Source organism: Monodon monoceros, unplaced genomic scaffold, assembly GCF_005190385.1.
Source record: "Monodon monoceros isolate NGI ecotype Baffin Bay Population unplaced genomic scaffold, NGI_Narwhal_1 Super_Scaffold_8, whole genome shotgun sequence".
Lineage (NCBI taxonomy): Eukaryota > Metazoa > Chordata > Mammalia > Artiodactyla > Monodontidae > Monodon > Monodon monoceros.
Window position 1 is genome coordinate 58,830,258 of NW_021703785.1, and position 20,284 is coordinate 58,850,541.

The 20,284-nt window shown below is 45.7% G+C and overlaps 1 protein-coding gene across 1 annotated transcript; it reads right to left on the reverse strand.

Moving 5' to 3' along the window:
* Positions 1–731: 731 nt before the first annotated feature.
* CUNH13orf42 (chromosome unknown C13orf42 homolog) lies at positions 732–19,641 on the reverse strand. Its single transcript, XM_029209996.1, has 4 exons — positions 19,237–19,641; positions 4,251–4,398; positions 1,866–2,097; positions 732–906 (listed from the first exon to the last, which is right to left on the reverse strand). The coding sequence occupies exons 1-4, from the start codon at positions 19,639–19,641 to the stop codon at positions 732–734; spliced, it is 960 nt and encodes a 319-aa protein (XP_029065829.1).
* Between the last annotated feature and the right edge of the window lie 643 nt (positions 19,642–20,284).

Sequence of the window (20,284 nt, forward strand, 5' to 3'; positions counted from 1 at the left end):
AATCTGTAATTCAGACGGTTATGGAAATCAGAAATCCTTTCTATTCCAAAAGGTTCTGATTGCCCTCCGAACTGGGGGAAGGGAGGGGCGTAGCATTCATACACTGGCTCTATGGGTATCTATTAGGATTCTGTAGGCTGGGGGTGCCCAGGCAGGATACACACCTTCCCCCATCCTACTGCCAGGACACTGGCCTTGTCTTCACTGTGAAAAGGGTTAGGGTGAAAAAAAGCTGCTTCCCAAACTGCATTCTGCACAAAAGAAGGCAACTTCAGTGCATGACCATAACGTTTCTGAGCCCTGTAGGGAGAGGAACTGCCTCTTTGAAAACTTTGGCCCAGAGATCCATGATGGGCAAATTTCGTGGTTTCCTGTACCAAGTGGGACGCTCGCAGCCACCTGGACAGATGCATGGAGAGCCAGGGACAGGCCAGAGGAGGCCGGAAGTGAGCCTGGACCTTCCATTCCTTCTGCTCTTGAAGACCAGTAGGGCTGTAATGACCAGCCAACCCGCCCGTGCTGGGAAAGCCAGGCTCCAGAAGGCCCCTAAGGCAGGCCCTCCAGGAGGCCACGGGTATGTTTGGCACTGGATGGGCACCGGCAGGCAGTGTGCTCCTGGGCCTGACTTTGTGACAATTTCCATTTTTAACTCTACCAGACACCTCCTTCTGCAGTGAAAGCAGACGCCTTCGGGGGAACCCAGCCTGAGCCAGGCTGCAGGGCTGAGGCAGTCAGGGCACTGTTCGTTCCCAGAGTCTCTCCCGAAGCAGCCACTGCCCTCTGGGGTTCTCTGTCTCGTAGTGGTCCTCCCCCGGGGACGCCAGGGGCTCCAGTGCAAAGAGCTCTGCGTCCCAGTCTGTGTCGTCCCCCGAGAAGTTGAAGACGATCTGTCTGGAGCTCACCAGGCTGGAAGGGAGGAATGAGGTAAAGGGTTTAAGTCTGGCTTGGCTGGCCACACGGAGAATGGACGCTCTGATTTGCCATCCTGACGGAGCCCATCAGACGCTCCCCTAGTTCTGGGCCTTGTGGAGGACAAAGCAGTATCATCATGGGGGCTGTGGGTGGACCTCAGCTGGACCTCAACATGGCCTTGGAGGGGGAGGATGGGTGATGAGGGTTGAGTCCTGGTTTTAATATGTCCAGTACATAGTCCATTCTTATGGGAGGAAAATGCCATTTAGAAAAGCCCTGAACCCATCAGAGTTGGATGGCTCTTGTAGAAACAGAGGAAGACAGGTTGACAAGCCAAGACAGGCCCTTCTGTTGTGAGAGGTGAGCTCCCTGCAGCATGGCCTAGGGTGGCCAGATCAGGAGCGCACATACTTCTCTGAAGGAGTAAGTCATGGGGATTTGGGGGTTAGAGGTGGCAACTCGTCTTGGGAGAGAGGCCAAGAGATGGTGGCAGGAGGGCCAGGTGGGGCCCAGTCAGCGAGATGTTCTCCATCCGAGCCTGGCAATGCCTTTCTAGAGCAGGGCCATCTAATTGGTTCAGTGTTGCTTCCCTCATGGTGCTATGCCCTCCTCAACCCCAAAGTCTCATTAAAAATCTGCAGCACCCAGTGTGTCAGTGGCACTTGGGGGAAAGAGTGAAAGAGGATGGACAGAGCATGAGGGCTAAGTGGGCCGGAAAGGGAGAGGCAGGTCCAGAGCTCAAGGTACAGTTAGGGGTGGGGACAGTGGTGAACCAAGCTAGAATGTGAATATAAGACTATCAAAAAATGTTTTAAACTAAGACCTCCCTCCCCCCATAACACAAAAGAATGATTTTTCCATGTAAGATGGGGGTTCAGGGCACCTAAGAAGCAAGCCAAGAGTCTGGTGCACATGAGAGCATCTTGGTTATGCTATGTGATCTGAGCACTCACTCTTTTTTGCAGGCTTTGGGCTTAAATTTCAACGTGCTGAAGGCCCCTTCCACAGCCTTGGGCAAATAAATGGGGTGCCTTTCGAGTCTCCTCTGAGTGCCGAAGGTCCTGCGCTCCGTGCTCCTCCGGAACTGGCCGGCTGTCGTGTGCCCAGCGATGTCCTCAGAGCATCGGCGGGGCACCCGCAGGATCCAGTTGGAGTGCAGGCTGTGCTCCCGGGAGCTGGTGGCCACTGGAAGAGAGAAGCAGGGCCCCCGGGAAAGGAGGACTCACCATGCGGAGGGGAGCAGAAGGCCACGGAGAGGACAAATCCAGCTAAGAACCCACAATACATACATACGTAAAACGAAATTCTTAGGAAGGCCCGGAGAGCCAAGCAAAGGGGATGATTCAACTCTGCAGTTATCGTTTGGGGAGACAATGCACTAGCGTGTGTCCATTAAAGACAAGCACATAGACCTACGTTTACTGACTTGGAAAGATGCCCATGATGTATTGTAAATTGTTAAGTGAAAAGAGTGGATGAAAAATAGCACAGAGATCTTGTTTTTGTTTAAAAAGAGTAATAAAGTGAGTCTGTGTGTGTTTAAAGCCTTTTTGAAAGGATGTACACCAAAATGTTAACAATGATTATTAACTCTAGGTGGTAGAATTACAGGTCAAATTCTTTACTTTCTTCTTTATACTTTGGTGTATTGTTTGATTCATTTGATTTATTGTGAACATATGTTACTGTGGCTATCAGAGAAAAAACATGAAGTCATTTCCATTAAAAAATTATAACTGTGAAGGTGACACTTGCGTCCTCAGTAGATTTCATTGTCCTTTCACCAATGTCTGGATTTCCCAGGCCTGACTCTGAAAGAGAGGGCTGTTGCTTGTCAGGGGCTGCAGTGGGAGAGGGGGGCAGACCAGTTACCCTGCAGGGTACAGTGAGCTTGGGGAGTGGGAATCCCCTTCCATGAAACTCCACAGACCTCAGTGAGAACAGAAATCTCACAGATACATGTCCATCAGGGCTAGAAAAACAACAAACACACCACAAGAATGTAATCTTTGAGCATTAAATAAAATATTTAATATTTAGTATTAAAAATTATTTAGTATTGGTACCAAAAGCTGTTGCCTCAATAACCAGGGGCCAGTAACCGCTAAATTAAATCATCATTAATACACCATGAGGGGCAAGTCGACGATGAAAGAAACTGACAGTTGAGTAATGGAATTTAAAAGTGGGCTCAACTCATGAATGTGGTTGTTATTTGCTCTCCATCAGGAGACAGCCAGTGATACACCTTGGCAAGGAGAAAAGCACCACCCTCGGCCTTCACCTCACTCCCTCTCCAACAATCCAGACTGGGCTTGAGCAAGCACCCCGGCCCTCTCCTGTCTACACATCCTCGCAGAGTGGTGGCCCATGAGGGCCACAGGGGGAATGCTGGGGGGAGGGGTGGAGAGGGGTGACAAAGTAGGTGAAGGGTCAGAGTCGGGTCCAGCAGACAGGGCTGCCCAGAGCCAAGTTAGCTCAGGTAGGGTCACAAGCCCAATTTTTAAATATAATTTGTCTATTCCCTTTTCTTCTTCTTTTCTCAATTCTGGTAAAAGACACATAACATAGAATTTACCATGTTGCCATCTTGTGGTGTACAGTTCAGTAGTGTTGAGTATATTCACATCATTATGTGACAGATCTCCAGAACGTTTTCATCTTGCAGAACTGAAACTCTAAACAGACTTGTGGTTGCCAAGCGGGATGGAGTGGGGGAGGGATGGATTAGGAGTTTGGGGTTAGCAGATGAAAACTACTACATATAGAATGGATAAACAAGGTCCTACTGTATAGCACACGGAACTATATTCAATAACGTGAGATAAAACAAATAGAAAAGAATATAAAAAGAATGTATACATATGTATAACTGAATCACTTTGACGTACAGCAGAAATTAATACAACATTGTAAATCAACTATATTTCAGTAAAAAATTAAATTAGTTAAATTACATTAAATTTAAAAATCACAACAGCTGTTTTAAAAAAAAACAACTGTAACTCTATACCCATTTAACAACTCTCCAACTCATCCCTTTCTTTAATTGTTGCCCTATTGCTTTCCCTCCTGGAGCCTTACAAAATTCCACCCCATCTCTGCTGTGGAAAATGGACCACAGGGAAGGAGTTTTTGTCCAAATACAGCCTGAGGATTTAAGGGGTAGCCTGGAGTGGCAGCAGCGGCAGCAGCGACGACGAAAGCCAGGGCCCCAAGGAGTAGAGCAGGCTCAGGGCCAGGCTTTGGCTTGCAGATGTGAGTTTCCATTTAATCAAAGAAAGCCCACTCCAGAGACCCCCACTCCACCCACCTCCTGCCACCGGGATGGCACTCACCATCGAAGTCCACGTCTTCGTTCTGCGGGTCAAACTCAGCAGCCCGCGGCCGCTTCTCCGTATCCAGCTCTGCCATGATGGAGTCAAAGAAGGCGATGGCCTCCGCCACATCCGCGCTGAACTGCGGGTGCTTCTTGGGCGTTGCTTTCTGCTAGAGATGAAGGGCAGAGAGGAGAAAGCAGAGCTGCCTGAGCCAGCCTTGGGGCGCCCACACACAAGTGACATGGAAAAGGACCACATGTTACTGAAACTAAACCAATGTGAAGTTATGAATTTGCAGGTAAATTTGAATAAGTGCCCTTGAAAGGAAGGTAGATACTCCAGATCCACACTTGCTGTAGGTCAGTGGATTTCGGATTATCTCCAGGAGGGGGAGTGAAAGGGTGGGTAGATCTGCCTCTATCTTGGTCAGGGACTGTTATTGACCATTAGGCAAAATAATTTGTCTTTCTTCGGCCTGTTGCCTGCTGATAAACCCAATTAGGAGATTGTACAGTTCCTTAGGTAGGCGATGAGATGCTCACAGCAGGAAAGAGGGGACGAGATATGTTGAAAATAAAATACTCCAGAAGAGTTTTCAGTACCTAAAGTGGCCAAATTTCGGTTCAATCATGGAATAAGTTGAAGACAAATTGGTGTGACTGTTTGAACAGTGTAAGGAATAATATTGGGTTGGCCAAAAAGTTTGTTCAGGTTTTTCCGTAACATCTTTAAAGTAGTTTTTTAAAAAATCTACAGAAAGCCTAACTAGGTTCCAGGTTCTGTCCTGACTCATTCTTCATGATGTTAGCATCACCATCACCATCATCACCATCATTCTCTTCACAACAGCCCACAGTCAGTCACCAGCGACCAGCATCACGGAAGTTCCAGCACCATGGTGGACTTCAATGGAGAACTCATGATGTGGGCACAGGATCAGCATGTGAACTCAAAAAAGCTCCCTGAAGAATTTAGGAAATAAGAGAACTCAGGGAGAAAAAGGAAAGACAATATGCGTTAACCTGGGCTATTTGGACCAAATGTAGAGTTCCTTTATTTTTTGTGTGCACTTTGAAAGTGGGATGGTATTAAAAATGAAAGTGATCTAATTACAGATTTGCATGTTAGGAAACTAAAGGATGACATCTTTATATATGCATAAGATTTTGGTAAAATGCATGCATTTTGTACCACTAGGAAACATTTGTACCACTAGGAAGCCATGCGGCTTGCAGGATCTCAGTTCCCCGGACCAGGGAGCGAACCCGTGCCCCCAGCAGTGGAAGCACAGAGTCCTAACCACTGGACCACCAGGGAATTCCCAGGAAACATTTTTTTTTTTTTGCGGTACGCGGGCCTCTCACTGCTGTGGCCTCTCCCGTTGCGGAGCACAGGCTCCGGACGCGCAGGCTCAGCGGCCATGGCTCACGAGCCCAGCCGCTCCGTGGCGTGTGGGATCTTCCTGGACCGGGGCACGAACCCGTGTTCCCTGCATCGGCAAGCGGACTCTCAACCACTGCGCCACCAGGGAAGCCCCAGGAAACATTTTTAAATAGAGGATTTTTTCCTTTTATATTTGTAAGGAGCATTCTTGGAGAAAAAACTTGGAGAGCCACAACATACACTGAACCTTTTCTGTTAAAAGTGGAAAACTATTCACATGTAGTTATCTCACCCCCTTCAAAGAGCCCATTAAAATGAAAGTGGGTGGGGGGAAAGTTGAAACTCAGTGTCAAAGAGAACAAGAGAGAGGTCATCAGTGAGAGAGAGATTTCCAAGAGCTCCTGCCAAATGGAAAGCAGTTGAAGCAGGGGAATTGATGTAACAGGGCAGAGGGACCGCCCTCCCAGAGAACCATGGGTGGATGAAGCACCTCAGAAGGGAGACAGTTTGACCCTTGGAACCAGAAATGCTCCAGACTTGGCAACACCAGGCACACCAAGGGTTGGAATGAAAAACTGAGGGGCTGGTTGAAAGTCTATATGAGCACAGAAGGCTGGGCCACCAGCATCCTTCCCGCAGGCAGATAACAGGAAGACTCATATCTGGAGTCAGGTCCATACGCTTTTATCCTCCCTGTGTTTTCTCTTGCTGTCCCTCTGCCTTGAATGCCTTATCTGGCCAACTCCTATCCAACCATCAAGATGTGGCTGAGACAGCTCTTTCTCCAGGAAGACCACCATCTTCTGGGCTGTTTCCCTCCTCCAGGCTCCAAGGTCCTCAGTACCTAATCTAATTCTACGATAGCACATATTATTTTAGAGAATTTTTTGTGAAGTGGAAGAGAGAGAAACAAAGAATCGAGAAAACCACATGATCTGGACTGAGCCCCAAAGGAAGGTTGACTATTATTTAATAGAAATGCAAGGTCTGTAGGTTTTCCCATCTCAAAATCCATCTCCACATGGAAGGGATATCACCAAGTCCCTAGTAGCAACTGCCATCAGTGTTTGGCTGAACGCAAGAGTCTCAACCTTGCTCAGGGGCACCATATTCTTTTCCCTCTGGGTCACCCTACAATGTCATCTAAGCTGTTCATTCCTCAGTGTCCACAGGAAGTCGACATTGGCCAGAAGCTCAGAGCAGCCTGGATCAATTGCTTTCATTTATTAAAAGGCTTAAAAGAGAGTCAACTTTGGTGTCTTAACTATTAAAGGCTAAGAAAAGAGCAATGAGCACACTGTCAGTAGTTAGGTTAACACAAGCCCTTGACTGTGGCCTCTTGTGAATATCTCCAATCTCCTCAAGAATTATCCTCCAAGGATAATATTTACAAAATAAAAAAATAAATTACCAGCGTATACATCACCACCTCAGCCACTGTACTCTCTGTCCATCAAAACTAATGCACAGGGGCTTCCCTGGTGGCGTAGTGGTTGGGAGTCTGCCTGCCAATGCAGGGGACACGGGTTCGAGCCCTGGTCTGGGAAGATCCCACATGCTGTGGAGCAACTAGGCCTGTGAGCCACAACTACTGAGCCTGCGCGTCCGGAGCCTGTGCTCCGCAGCAAGAGAGGCCACGACAGTGAGAGGCCCGCGGACTGCGATGAAGAGCGGCCCCCACTTGCCACAACTAGAGAAAGCCCTCGCACAGAAACGAAGACCCAACACAGCCGTAAATAGATAAATAAATAAATAAAAGTGATCAAAAAAAAAAAAACTAACGGACAAAGACCCTTTCAACTGCACATTTCCTTGGTTATTCCAAATATTCAAACATGTTTCTTGTTTGTAAAATTTCAAGCTTGGGGACTCAACACTCCCACACAGCTCACCCTCTCTGCTGTGCTTAGCAGTGATTGCCTGCCTGAGCACACACACAGACACTGACAGATAAGCTCCTTGGCCAGCACTTAAGAGTCTGCTCTTTGGGGCCTCACATCCGGGGCTCTGCTGGACCATTCAGTACATTATCACCGTTATAAAGCTTGTTTCTGTTAAAAGAGCTTTTGGATCCTGGTGTGGCTGGAGAGTGAGACATGGTGACATTATTTGTGGCTGACCCCTGTGTACCTGTGTGACCAAGTCTCATCCCCAAAGAGAGCTTTCCCCAACTTGCCTCAATTACCATCATCAGTTTCGCCCAAGCCCTTCACGGACTGAGGGAGGAACATAAATGAAAATGAATAAACAATTGCTTTCCTTCCTTCCTTAGCTCTGCCTTCCTTCCCTGCAAATGAAAGCACCACCCCTTGAAGGAGTCTGAGGACCCAGTTGGGGGTGATGATGGTTATGAATGGTTATGACTCCCCCCTCATCTCTATCCGGGCAGTTCTCACAGTGCAGCCCAATCCCAGCTGGAGGTTGGACCCTCAATGGATGCTCTTAAAAAATCTCTACACTGGCCCTTTCCCAGATCAATTAATTTAGATAACCAGGTGATTCTAGTGCAGAGCAATTGAGACCCTCTGCTCTCTAAGGATCCAGGCACAGGGAAGGCAGCAAGAGGGGCCGTGCTCCCGCCTCGGGGTCTGGTTTAGGATGAAAACCTTAAATACCAGTCTTATGCCCTGAATTTGCAAGAGCAGACAGGAGTGTCTCCATGAAGACAACGACACAAGGGACAGGACCCAAGGGGATAGGACACAGGTCAATGAAGAAAGAGGACAAAGCGCCTGGATTACAGGGCCCGGACCCTTATGTCCCTGTGTATTTCCCATTGCTCAGCACATAGAGACCAGGTAAAGGGGTCCCACCCTCCCTGCCCCATCCCCTTACTAGCTACAGGTATGAGGGCATCCCACTCATAGGCATGCACCTACCTTTCCCACCCAGTCCCCAAACGTGACCTAAATCACCTCCTGGCTTGGGGGGGAGGGCGGTTTCCTCTGCTTGTATTCATGCTGTTTTGTTTGCAATCTGGGTGTAATGTTTGGTATTCATCTCTGCTAGTCTTCATTTTAACTAGACATCAAGTTGTTTGTTTCTCTCTCCATCATTTCTTTTTGAAAACACAAGCAAATGTGTATTAACCCACTCTTTAAAAAAACAAAAGGTAGCATACAATATCCCCCTGTGAATTGCTTTCTTCACTTGGTGTATGCTAAGAATAACTTCACAGCAGTAGAGATTCTCCTCTTCCCTTTGAATAGCTGCACAGTTCTCCACAACACAGACACACTGTAGGAATGAACTACAGTCCCCTATTGTTAGAGCTTCGGGTTGTTTGAAATCTTTTGCTGTTACAATTAGTGCTTACACATACATCATCTTGCACTTCGCCAATAATACCCTAGTATAGGCTTCTAACTAAATATTCACATCGTTTTACAGACAGAACGGTAAGCATCAAGTGATCTGGCAGGTCAGTTAAGTAAGATTTGGTTAACAAATCTATTGTACTTTATAAAGTATATATATATATTTTTTTTTTTTTTTTTTGCGGTAGGCGGGTATCTCACTGTTGTGGCCTCTTCCATTGCGGAGCACAGGCTCCGGACGCGTAGGCTCAGCGGCCATGGCTCACGGGCCCAGCCGCTCCACGGCATATGGGATTTTCTCCGACCGGGGCACGAACCTGTGTCCCCTGCATCGGTAGGCGGACTCTCAACCACTGCGCCACCAGGGAAGTCCTAAAGTATACTTTTAAATGTCTCCAAATGAATTTCGTGATGATTTATCTGAGTACCAATGAAACTGTGGGTAATCGTCAGTTAAATCCATTTCACCTGTAACCTGTCTTCCCGCATCAAGGTTGTTTTAATTGTTGCTACAAGACTTGCCTGTCCTCCAAGAAGCATGGAGCCTAAACAAGGTGTTTGCCCGAGTTGTTTTCCAGAAACTTGGCATCACCTGTGTCTAGTTGGAGCTGAGCCAGTTAAGGCTGGAAAGGACTACCAACCCTCCAACCGGGCATGCGCGAGTCTGCTCGGTGACATTTTGACATCAGAGGGCTGAGAACTCCACCCTCAGATGGTGCTAGGTGCCTCCATTTTTGGACGTGCAGAGGCCTGTAGGCTAGTTATAGTTCCCCACACCCCAGACCGCCCGGCTTCTTTATGGCATAGATACCTGAGCCCCTTGCCTTCCAGGAGGTGGATTTGAATTTGTTCTCCTGCCTCCTTGTTTGGCTGCCTTGTGAATAAACCCTCTCTTTGCTGCAAATCTCGGCATCTCAGCGTTCGGGCTTGCTGTGAATCAGGCAAACAAGCCTGGTTTGGTGCCACCAAGGCTAATCTACAAGTCCAGGCTCCCTGGACCTTTTCAAGTCCTAGTTTAAACTCAGACTGATTCTGGCTTTTCCTGCCTTTCCCGCAGCTTCCATGGGCCTTTCTGGCCTCTACTACGACCTTCTCTTGGTCTCCAGCCAAGACAACTAGCACAAGAGCTGCACAACTGAGGCTCAGGGTTCAGGGCTCAGGCTAACAGCACAGAAAATCTACTTTACAAAGAAGGGGTTGCACAAAATGGGACGTCAGTCATCAACACCCCTGGGTGAGACCCAAATAGTTCTCCCTCTCTGAACTCAGAACTCTAAATAAAAGTGGAGTGTCTCGCCCCGCCACCGCCCGCCCCGCCGCCGATCTTGACTTTTTCCTAGCCCAGAACTGAACTACTTTGGAAAGGCTGCGTGTAATGCAGGCTGCTTCCTGTGGCACCTGCTCAGACCTGGGTTTCGCAGGGCTCATGTTCCTTCGCCAGCAGCCCTTCCGCAGCCCCAGGGGAAGGCGCTTTCTCTGAAAGCCATCTGTACTGCATTGCCGACTCCCCTTTAACCTTCAGTGGCCTTAAGGTTATCATTTTCCAAGCCTCCCCGTCCCACCCCCTCACAACAGGCCTGGGTCTTGGATTACTTTCCCCGGATAGAACACTTGCATCTTTCCAAACCAAACTCCACCGTATTTCTCATTTTAATTTTTGAGTCCCCCAAGGCAGTTTATTTTTCTGCCTTTCGTATCACCTCCCATCCTGCCTGGTTTCACCTGCCCTTGGGGTACTTGGGCTTCTCCAATCTGTTCACTTTCTTCTGGGATCTGTCAGTATTTGTCTGCAAGAGATCTGGATGCTACAAAATGAACTTCCAGTTGTAAACAGAAGTATTTTGTCAGAGGTTAGGGTAGGGGGACATTCTAAACCCAGCCAATGTCAAGAGGACCATCTAGCCTCCTTCCCTCCTCCTCCTGGCACCACTCCCCACCACCTCTTCGGAGGGCCAACTCACATGGCACCTCCTTTCCGAAGCTTTCACTCATTGCAGCAGACAGACCCACACACATCTTTTCTAGGCTCATATTCTGCCTTGTGTGGACAGCAACGTTGTACTATACCCTCAGAGCCCCACACTAGACCCGTGATCCTTAACCTCGTCTATGAAATAGCTTTGGCAAATAGCACTCACAGGTAAGACTGTCTTTGGATAGACGCTCACTGCCAGCCACTACCTACATGAGACAAGTTGTCGGATATACCCAACTTCCAACATTCTTGTTGTAATTCTACCTGTTTCTCTTCCAGCACACCAGTGTGGTTCAGGCAGTGATGCTGAGAGTTGCAGCCTCAGATTACGGGCTGCATCAGGGCAGGCGGACTGTCTTTCCATCTATGAATGTGGAACACCTATTTCAATGCCTGACATGGAGTAATTTGTTGAATGAATGAATGTATGCTATATACATGCCATTATCATAAGTTTATATTCTCCAACCAGTTTGCATGTTGCTAATGTATACTTCTGGATTTAACTTAGCAAATTTTGAGAACTCCGTACTCCTTATGTTTATGGAGTCTTATAATACTGTTTTGAGCTAATCGTACCTGGAAATCAAAATGTCAGTTCATTGTGATGAAATTTCCAGGATCAAACGTGGGACTGGTCTGGATTGGAGAGATCATTTTCCCTTGGATCATTCAGCTGGGTGAAATGAAATGCAAAACAGCTCAAATTTATCCACAAGCAATTTAATGTCCTCAAAAGAAGCTTTTCAGCATAAACCTTAAAAGCTCTAATACATCCTCTTTCCTTCTGCCATCCTTGAAATGGCTATTCAAGATCAAGTCCAAAGTAATAACTTATCCATTTTTTTTGGCTGTGCCAGGTCTTAGTTGTGGCACGTGGGATCTTCTTTGTGGCATGTGGACTTCTTAGTTGCGGCATGCATGCGGGATCTAGTTCCCTGATCAGGGATTGAACCTGGGCCCCCTGCATTGGGAGTGCAGAGTCTTAGCCACTGGACCACCAGGTAAGTCCCATCTTATCCCTTTTATATTACCTCACCTAAGGAAATGTGTACCCATCATTGAATAGGGGTTTGTGATAAAAGAATAGGAGCTTAAGAAATGAGAACTGTAAATCTGAGATGCAAATAACTTGGGAAAAGGTATAATCGCTGAAATTTAAATACATATGTACACATACCCACATCCAAATTTTCAATAGATACGCTAATGGTAGACTTGTCAGAGCTGAAGGAAAAAAATAGTGATATAGACAATAGAGCTGAGAAAATCAGCCCAAAGAGATAAAAAGAAAGGACGAGGTTTGTCACACGCTGTAGTATAACTAAACTTGGGAATTACCTCTCATAGCTAAACATTACAATCATTTTGGAATCGTAGCTGCACGTCTTTTGTCTTTGGTATTAGAGGTTTCAGACTCACAGTCTGAGGCTTAGTCTTTTTTCTCCCGCTTTATAATCTGAAGGCCATTGTTTCCTTTGCTAGGACCTGGTAACTCCTCCCCTTAAATGTCACCTAAATGACCATTTCACTTTAGTTCAACACTAAGTGAAGGTTTTTTGCTCACACTTATCAAACTGTTCGAAGCCTAACTAATAGAACTGAATTAATATGCTTGAAACATAGTATAAAAATCTTCACGCCCGATACGTGAAACATCACAATCCAACGAGAGGAGGGGTGGATTTGTCCATAAATGGTGTTGAAACTTTGCTATTTGGGAAAATTTCAAGTTGGATTCTCACATCCCACTACATGTAAAAATAAACTGCTGAATAGATAAGAGGGTTGGGTTTTTTAAAATGGAACTATAAAAAAAGGAGAAAAATGGCAAATATACAACTGACCTTGAGCCATAGAAGGACTTTCTAAGCGCGAAGCAAAGACGTATCAACGACAACAGTCAACATATTTGACTGAATAAAAATCAATAGTATTTGTAATGATAAAATTGTACTCTTAAGTAAAATTAAAAGATACATAGCTTTGAGAAAATGTTTTTAAGACATATGGCAGACAGTGTACTCACATCCTTAATATGAGTCCAAATAAATAAATAAAAATATTTAGTAGAGCCAAAAAATGTATAAAGACATGAATGGGCAATCCATTAAACAAGAAGTACACATTGGTTTGATAAAAGGGTCATTCTTTGCTTAAGTAATAATCCAAAAAAAAGTACATAAAACAATGCAGTTAATCTATTATTATCAGTAAACTTTAAAAATTAATGACACTACTTGGTGCTGATAAAATGCAATAAGGGCTTTCTATCTCACTGTTGATAAAAGTGTAAATTATAAAATATTTCTGGAAAACAATATGTAGAAGAATCTTTAAAAATGAATGGCCTTTCACCTTTGGCCCATTAATCACACTTTTAGGAATCACTGCTAAAAAATGCCTTAAAGACAGAGTAAGATGAATTTATTTATAATGTTTAACAATTGTTTAAAGAATGTGAGTTGTTAAATTTTTTGCCATTAATACTTTCAGTTTTCAAAAACTAGTTAATGAGATAGAAAAGAACACACAATATAAATTATAAAAAAGCATATGGTATGAGCCAAATTTAGTAAATTTATACATATACACACTTTAGGGTTGCCAAATTTAGCAAATAAAAATATAGAATGGCAGTTAAATTTCCATTTTATATAAACAGTGAATAAATCTTTAGTATAAATAGATACCAAATATTATATGGACATAATTATACTACAAAAATCCATCATTTATCTGAAATCCAAATTTAAATAGGCATCCTTTATTTTACCTGGAAGCCCTAATATACGTATCTGCAACTATGCAAGAAATAAATGATTGAAAGAAAATATACTTAAGTATTTTATAGTGATTGTCTCTGGATGATAGGAGATAGGATTCTAGATCATTTTTATTTTCTTCCTTACACTTTTCAGTGTTTTATAAATTTCATTTAATGAGCAAATATAACTTAATAATTGGAAACAAATGTTTACATAAAAAAGTGTCTTTTTGATGGTAAACTCTGATCCATTACATGTGGGATGTTTTAACTGTTAGGATCATTCCATATGAATATCCCCAAATTATATTCTACTCCATAAAAAACAAGATAATTTTCCACTCACTGAAAACCACAGACCTATTACTTTTCCAGGTCTTCCATCAAATTTTGTAAAGTTCCATTCTTAAATTACAATTGGAGCTTCTCGGGTTATTAGTTTATTGACCATCTACTATATGCCTGGAGCTGCACTAGAGGTTGGAGATAAAAAGAGAAATAAGACATGGTGGCCCCACTCAATGAGCACACGGCCAGTAGCAGACACAGCAAATGAACAGACAATTACGGTGCTGTATGCTGACTGCTGGGTGCTGAGTGCTGACATAAGGGTCAGACCCAGAGAGGGGGGGACATCCACTGCATTAGATTGTGGACATGAGAAATGGCTTCCTGGGGCAGTGCTTTCTCTGCTCTCTTAAAAGACAAGAAGTTAGCCAGGTGGGCGGGGTGTGGTAGAGAGGAAAAACGGAAGCCGAAGTACTGTACTATTTCTAGGCTGAGCAAATGGCACATGTCTGGGAGGTAGATTGGGGAATATAATTACCTGTCTTGTGGTCTGACTGAGAGGGGCTGCAGGGATTGGGTGCTCTGTTCTCAATGATTATTTTACTGTCTGCCATCTTCTGGAGAGCGCTGCCAAGCATAATAGAATAGTCTTTGCAGCTCATATTGAATGTTCACTGCCCTTCAACTCTGCCAACCAGATACAGGCCAAGTGATAGAGACCTCCAGTAACTGATGCTCACAGGAAACCTGCACTTTAATATCACTGTGTTTGCAGAGAGTCCCCCCCAACAGATCTGAAAAATAAATCCCAGTGGTATGGAACAGGTTCAGAACCTTCTTCCCACTGCATATGCAATTTATATATGGATGATTTGGAATCTTTTTAGATGAATTGGTTTCAGATCTTTCTACCACAGAGGAGAAAAAAAATCTATTTGCTGTTGACTTGGTCTTATTTCATGAACCAGGATTGAATGGCCAATGATAGAAAATTGATTCTGAAAGTTAACTATTATCAGAACAAAACTACTTGAAACAAAAATCAGTCACTTTTGGCAGGCATTCTCCATAATTCCACTAGTTCTGTTTAAAGCATTCTTGTAGCAGGTGAATTTCTTTAGTTGGAGTAGGGTGGGGGGGGTTGGTGCTGGGAGGGGTGTGCATTTTGCAGCTGGTTCATCCAGGCAGACATATCGGGGATCGAAGCTGCTCAGAACCATATGATTCACAGGTGAATTAATGAAATTTCTTCTGGCTGTGGTGGGTGACCAGGAACCCTGGCTTTGGAAAATGTCAGCTCACATCTTCTGGGGAGAGTTCCTTGGGGCACTGCAGCCAACCCCTAACTGCCTCTCTGGCAGCACAGACACTGTGGTCCACCCAGGTCCACTTAGGTGGCCCAGTTCTCACAGAGGGATGCTGGCTGTTTACCTGTTCATCTGGCTTTAAAACCATGGGGAGCTATCCTCAGTGAGGACCCCAAATGCTGAGGAGCACTCCGGGCAAAGTCAGAGCATAATCTCAAGCTTTTCCTCCTCACGTCCCATCAAAACCCAAGCTCGTGGACCGTAAAAAGGAAGGAAGTTCTGACACAGGCCACAACACGGATGAACCTTGAAAACATTATGCTAAGAGAAAGAAACCAGTCACAGTACGACAGATACAGTATGATTCCAATTATATGAGGTTCCTAGAATAGGCAAATTCATAGAGACAGAAAGTAGAATACAGGTTTCCAGAAGTTGGGAGAAGGGGAAATGGGGAGCCACTGTTTTCTGTCTAGGATGATGAAAAAGTTCTGGGAATGGATGTAGTAGGCTACACAACACTGTCCTTAATGTCAGTGAATTGTACACTGACATTACCATTGAAAAAATGGTTCAAATGGTAAATTTAAAATTTTTTATGAGTATTTTACAAGAGGATATTATATTTTAAGAAATAAAAGCTCATTGTCAAACCTTTTATAAAAACACTCTCCTGATTCCTAAATGAAGTGTTTTTAGAGCCTCCATGACCTCTTAAGGAATTCATTTTCTAGTGTTCTACTAAAATACTTTCAAAAAGTGTTCTAAAAATATATTAATTAGGGCTTAATAGACTTTTGGATGAATTGTTATGAGTTTATATAAATGATCATTTGGAAAAGCTCAGAGAAAGCTCTGATGTAAAGAACTCTGATTATTGTCTGGCACTTAACCATTTGAAAGGTGTCCAGCGTTACACATTTTTCTTTAAAAGAAATTTATATAGGGCTTCCCTGGTGGCACAGTGGTTGGGAATCCACCTGCCAATGCAAGGGACACAGGTTGGAGCCCTGGTCCGGGAAGATCCCACATGCCACAGAGCAACCAAGCCCGTGCACCACAACTACTGAGCCTGCGCTCTAGAACCCGCGAGCCACAACTAGTGAGCCCGTGTGCCACAATTACTGAAGCCCACGCACCTAGAGCCTGTGCTCCGCAACAAGAGAAACCACCACAATGAGAAGCTCGCGCACCGCAATGAAGAGTAGCCCCCGCTCGCTGCAACTTTAAAAAAACAAATAAAGTCACTTTCTGAGTACCGAGTGTTAGGACTTAAATATAGGATTTGGGGGAGACAAGTATTTTCAGAAGTATTTTCTACCAATGCAGGAAGTTGATGACATTTCTGAAGGAAGGGCCTTTCCGGATCCCCTGCCCCTGCCATGCACAGAGAGCCAGGAAGGCCACCTTGCTAGCCACGGAGACCGCGCCCACCGTTTCTCAGGCACGCCCAGCAGACAGCTCTTTCTTTGGGAGCAATAGGGAAGGAGAGCAGCTTGTCTCCAGGCTCCTATACACCTCCTGCACCATACATTTCAGAGCAGTGAACACTGGACTCCCTAGTATATGCCAGGTCCTGTCACAGGCCAGATCTTGCTTCCTCCTCACAAGGTATATTCTTATTTCCGTTTGTATGCTCCAGAAATAGAGGCCCAGAGAGAGAAACTTAACCTGACAAAGGCACACGGCTGCTAAATACAGACCTAAAATTCAGGCCTTGATCTGACTAACTCCAAAGCCATTTTAAAACTCTTTCCTGACTTATTTCACTAAGCATAATATTTTCTAGGTCCATCCACATTGTTGCAAATGGCAGTATTTCATTCTTTTTTATGGCTGAGTAATATTCCATTATATATATATCTCACATCTTCTTTATCCACTCATCTGTTGATGGACACTTAGGTTGCTTCCATGTCTTGGCTATTGTAAATAATGCTGCTATGAACAATGGTGTGCGTGTATCTTTTCAAATTAGTGTTTTCGGGTTTTTCAGATATATGCCCAGGAGTCGGCCTGTTGCATCATATGGTAGTTCTATTTTTAGTTTTTTTTAGGAACCTCCATACTGTTTTCCACAGTGGCTGCACCAACTTACATTCCTACCAATGGTGCAGGAGGGGTCCTTTTTCTCCTAGAGAATACCACACTTAGTGAAATAAATCAGACAAAGAAAGACAAATACTATATGCTGTCACTTATATGTGGAATCTAAAAAATAATACAAATGTATGTATATGCTAAATGGAAAAATACAGATATAGAAAACAAATTTATGGTTACCAAAGCGGAGAGGGAAGATGGGAGGGACAGACTACTATACATAAAATGGATAAGCAACAAGGATTTACTGTGTAGCACAGGGAATTATACCTATTATCTCGTGATAACCTATAATGGGATATAGTCTGCAAAAATACCGAATCACTATAGTGTATACCTGAAACAAACACAATATTGTAAATCAACTATACTTCAAATAAGAGCAAACAAACATAAAACCTCTCTCCTGGTTACACCATGGTAAGAGACATCTCCTGAGGAAGTCCCTACACTGCATCATGCCTGGGGCCTCTTCACAGCCATCCCTACGGGGCCAGAACTGGTGTTCTATGTCTAGCCCCTCCCTCTGCCTTCAGATGCTGAACTAGGAATGGAGCTGGGAGGAAGAGTGCTAGGTTCTACCAAGAAAGGACTCCATTCTGCAGGAAAATGTAGTGCCTGGTGGGAATCTAACCAGAACTAAGAACCCCAGGATGCTCAAGCTGGAGGTCCAGAAATCACGGCAACCCCCTCTGTCATCAGAGGTGGCCCCAAAGTGGAGGGGGGCTGGCCCGCAAATCCACAGCTGGTTGGCCACAGGGGCAGTACTGGAACCTAAGAGTAAGACACTTTGTATGGGCCCCAACCCTGCCCTACTTCTGGAGTTCAAATGGTTATTTAAACTGCTCCCGCCTGGGATAAAATGCAGACAGTTGAAACCAGTTGGGTGAGGCCAAGCCCTAGAGATCTGATAACAGGCCAGTAGGTCACTCAGTGTAAATGGGACTTGCAGGCGTGCAGGACACTCGGGGGAGGGGGGCATTGCTGGGCCACACAGGCCTGCTCTGAACACCTTGGAGCCCAGCCATCAGGAGAACAATTGATGGCAATTTAAAAATAGCTTCAAACTTCTTTTTTTTTTTAAATTGAGGAAACAAAGGAATAAGTAACAGTGAGTTGGGGATCTTAGCAAAATCAGAAGAGCCTCAGCTTGCTCTTCTGCGATACAGAGGGACTTTCTCCCCCCTTCCCTTCTGGCATTATTCATTATTGGAATTATCTCAAGAAAAGGTAATGTGTACAAACACTGTAACAAGTATGAGATAAAGGCAAGTTCTTTCTTTCACTCATTTCCTGCTTGGTCTGCCTGGGCTGGAAGCCTCCAGTGCCCAGCAAAGTTGTCATTCAATCTCCTTCGACTCACAGACTCTCTCTGAGGCTGTGCCCGAGTCCCCCCAATACTCAGGCTCACGGAACAGACAGAGCAAATCCTGCAAATGTTCACTTTTCACTGTGATTTTTAGATGTGACTGTAATAATAAAAATAACAAAAACTTGTTGGGAAGTCATGTGCTGTCACTCAAATGTCATACAAGCATTCTCTCACCCAGGAAGTGGGCAGGAAGTGACAGATGTGCCCTGCAAACCGTCTGTCTGACACCAAGCCCGAGTCCTCCCCACAGGCTGCTATGTGGATGTCGGAAGCTGCTCCTTCCCGTGGTCTCCGCGTGAAAACTCAGCATGGGACCAGCCATCCTTCCCAGGCTGGCGAGATGGCAATGGAGAGTGTCTGAGGTGGACGGAGCTGCCAGCCAGAAGGCGCAGATTAATTAAGCTGCGCGTGTATGATCCAGGGCTGCAACCCGCGTCAGAGGCTCTCGGAAAAGCGCTCACGTCAACTGTACTTCTCGGCGGCGGCACTTACCTTTATTTCTTTGGAGGCGGACTTCTTTCCTCCCCTAGAGGATTTCGAGGAGGTGGAGGAGATGCCCGGGGCGCGGCTGGGCTTCAGGTCACTGAGGCTGCTCAGGTACTTTTTGCGCAATGCCAGCAGCTCCTGTAAGTACTGAAGGCAGTCCTGAGTGCGCGAGTACATCCACGCCCGGTCCCCCTCCTGCTGCAGGTAGTACAGGCTGGTGTCCATACTGCTGGCGCTTTTGTATTTCTTTAAGGACTCGCTGAACTTCTCCCCGTGGTCCCCGACCACGTACATGGAGCTGCTGCGGATCAGCCTCACCGCGGGGCTGGCGCAGTCGTAGTAAGGGCTCTCCGCCACCTCCGCCTTCCTCTGCGGGCCGGAGTGAAAGATGGTGTGGAGCTTTCTGAGCATGGTGCTCGATTTCTCTCTGTGGGTGCCTTCCAGCTGCTTGCGCGGCGCCACTTGATCTATCTGGGGGCCCAGGAGCCAACGTGCAGGCCTCCTGCCATCTGTCTTCCCGGAGGCCTCTGATTCTTGGAATCCCAGCGAGTGTGGGCTTGGTCAGGCGGGCGACCCGGGCATCTCTCATGGGGGGGACCTTACATCCAATAACCAAAATGCCATAAACCACCTGAGGACGCGAGGGAGCGCGCTGTGAGCTTAAAAGCAAGCTCCCTGGCTGGCTTTATGCACCATTTGGTGCGCATACCTTCCACGCTCTTCCATCGAAGGCCCCAGCTGGATGCAGAACACGTGACATTGCGTTTCCTGCCGAGCTATTTTCTTTCTTTTTCCTTTTTCATTTCTGGATGTGGTCTCCCTCGATTTGACTTGACCGTGGTGTGGATTTTTACGTTTCCACCTCGGCTGATCTGGCCCTGGTCCTGATTCCCTGTCTCCAAAATGAAATCCTGCTTTTCAAAGACAGCACTAAACCGAAGACAGGGTGTTGCCTGAGGTAAAATCCAGTCCCTGGAGATGGACCCGGATGGACACAGCCAGGGCCTTTGGCAGGAGGCTCTCAGATCCCCGATAAAGTGAGCTCAGAGCAGCA

Bases quoted from the DNA above. Each gene is read 5' to 3' on its own strand.
- CUNH13orf42 (XM_029209996.1), bottom strand. From the start codon at position 19,641: ATGCTCAGAAAGCTCCACACCATCTTTCACTCCGGCCCGCAGAGGAAG. The intron at 2,098-4,250 runs GTGAGTGCCATC...TCTCTCTTCCAG, and splicing joins CGAAGACGTGGACTTCGATG to TGGCCACCAGCTCCCGGGAG. The intron at 907-1,865 runs GTGAGTGCTCAG...CCTCCCTTCCAG, and splicing joins CCCAAAGCCTGCAAAAAAGA to CCTGGTGAGCTCCAGACAGA.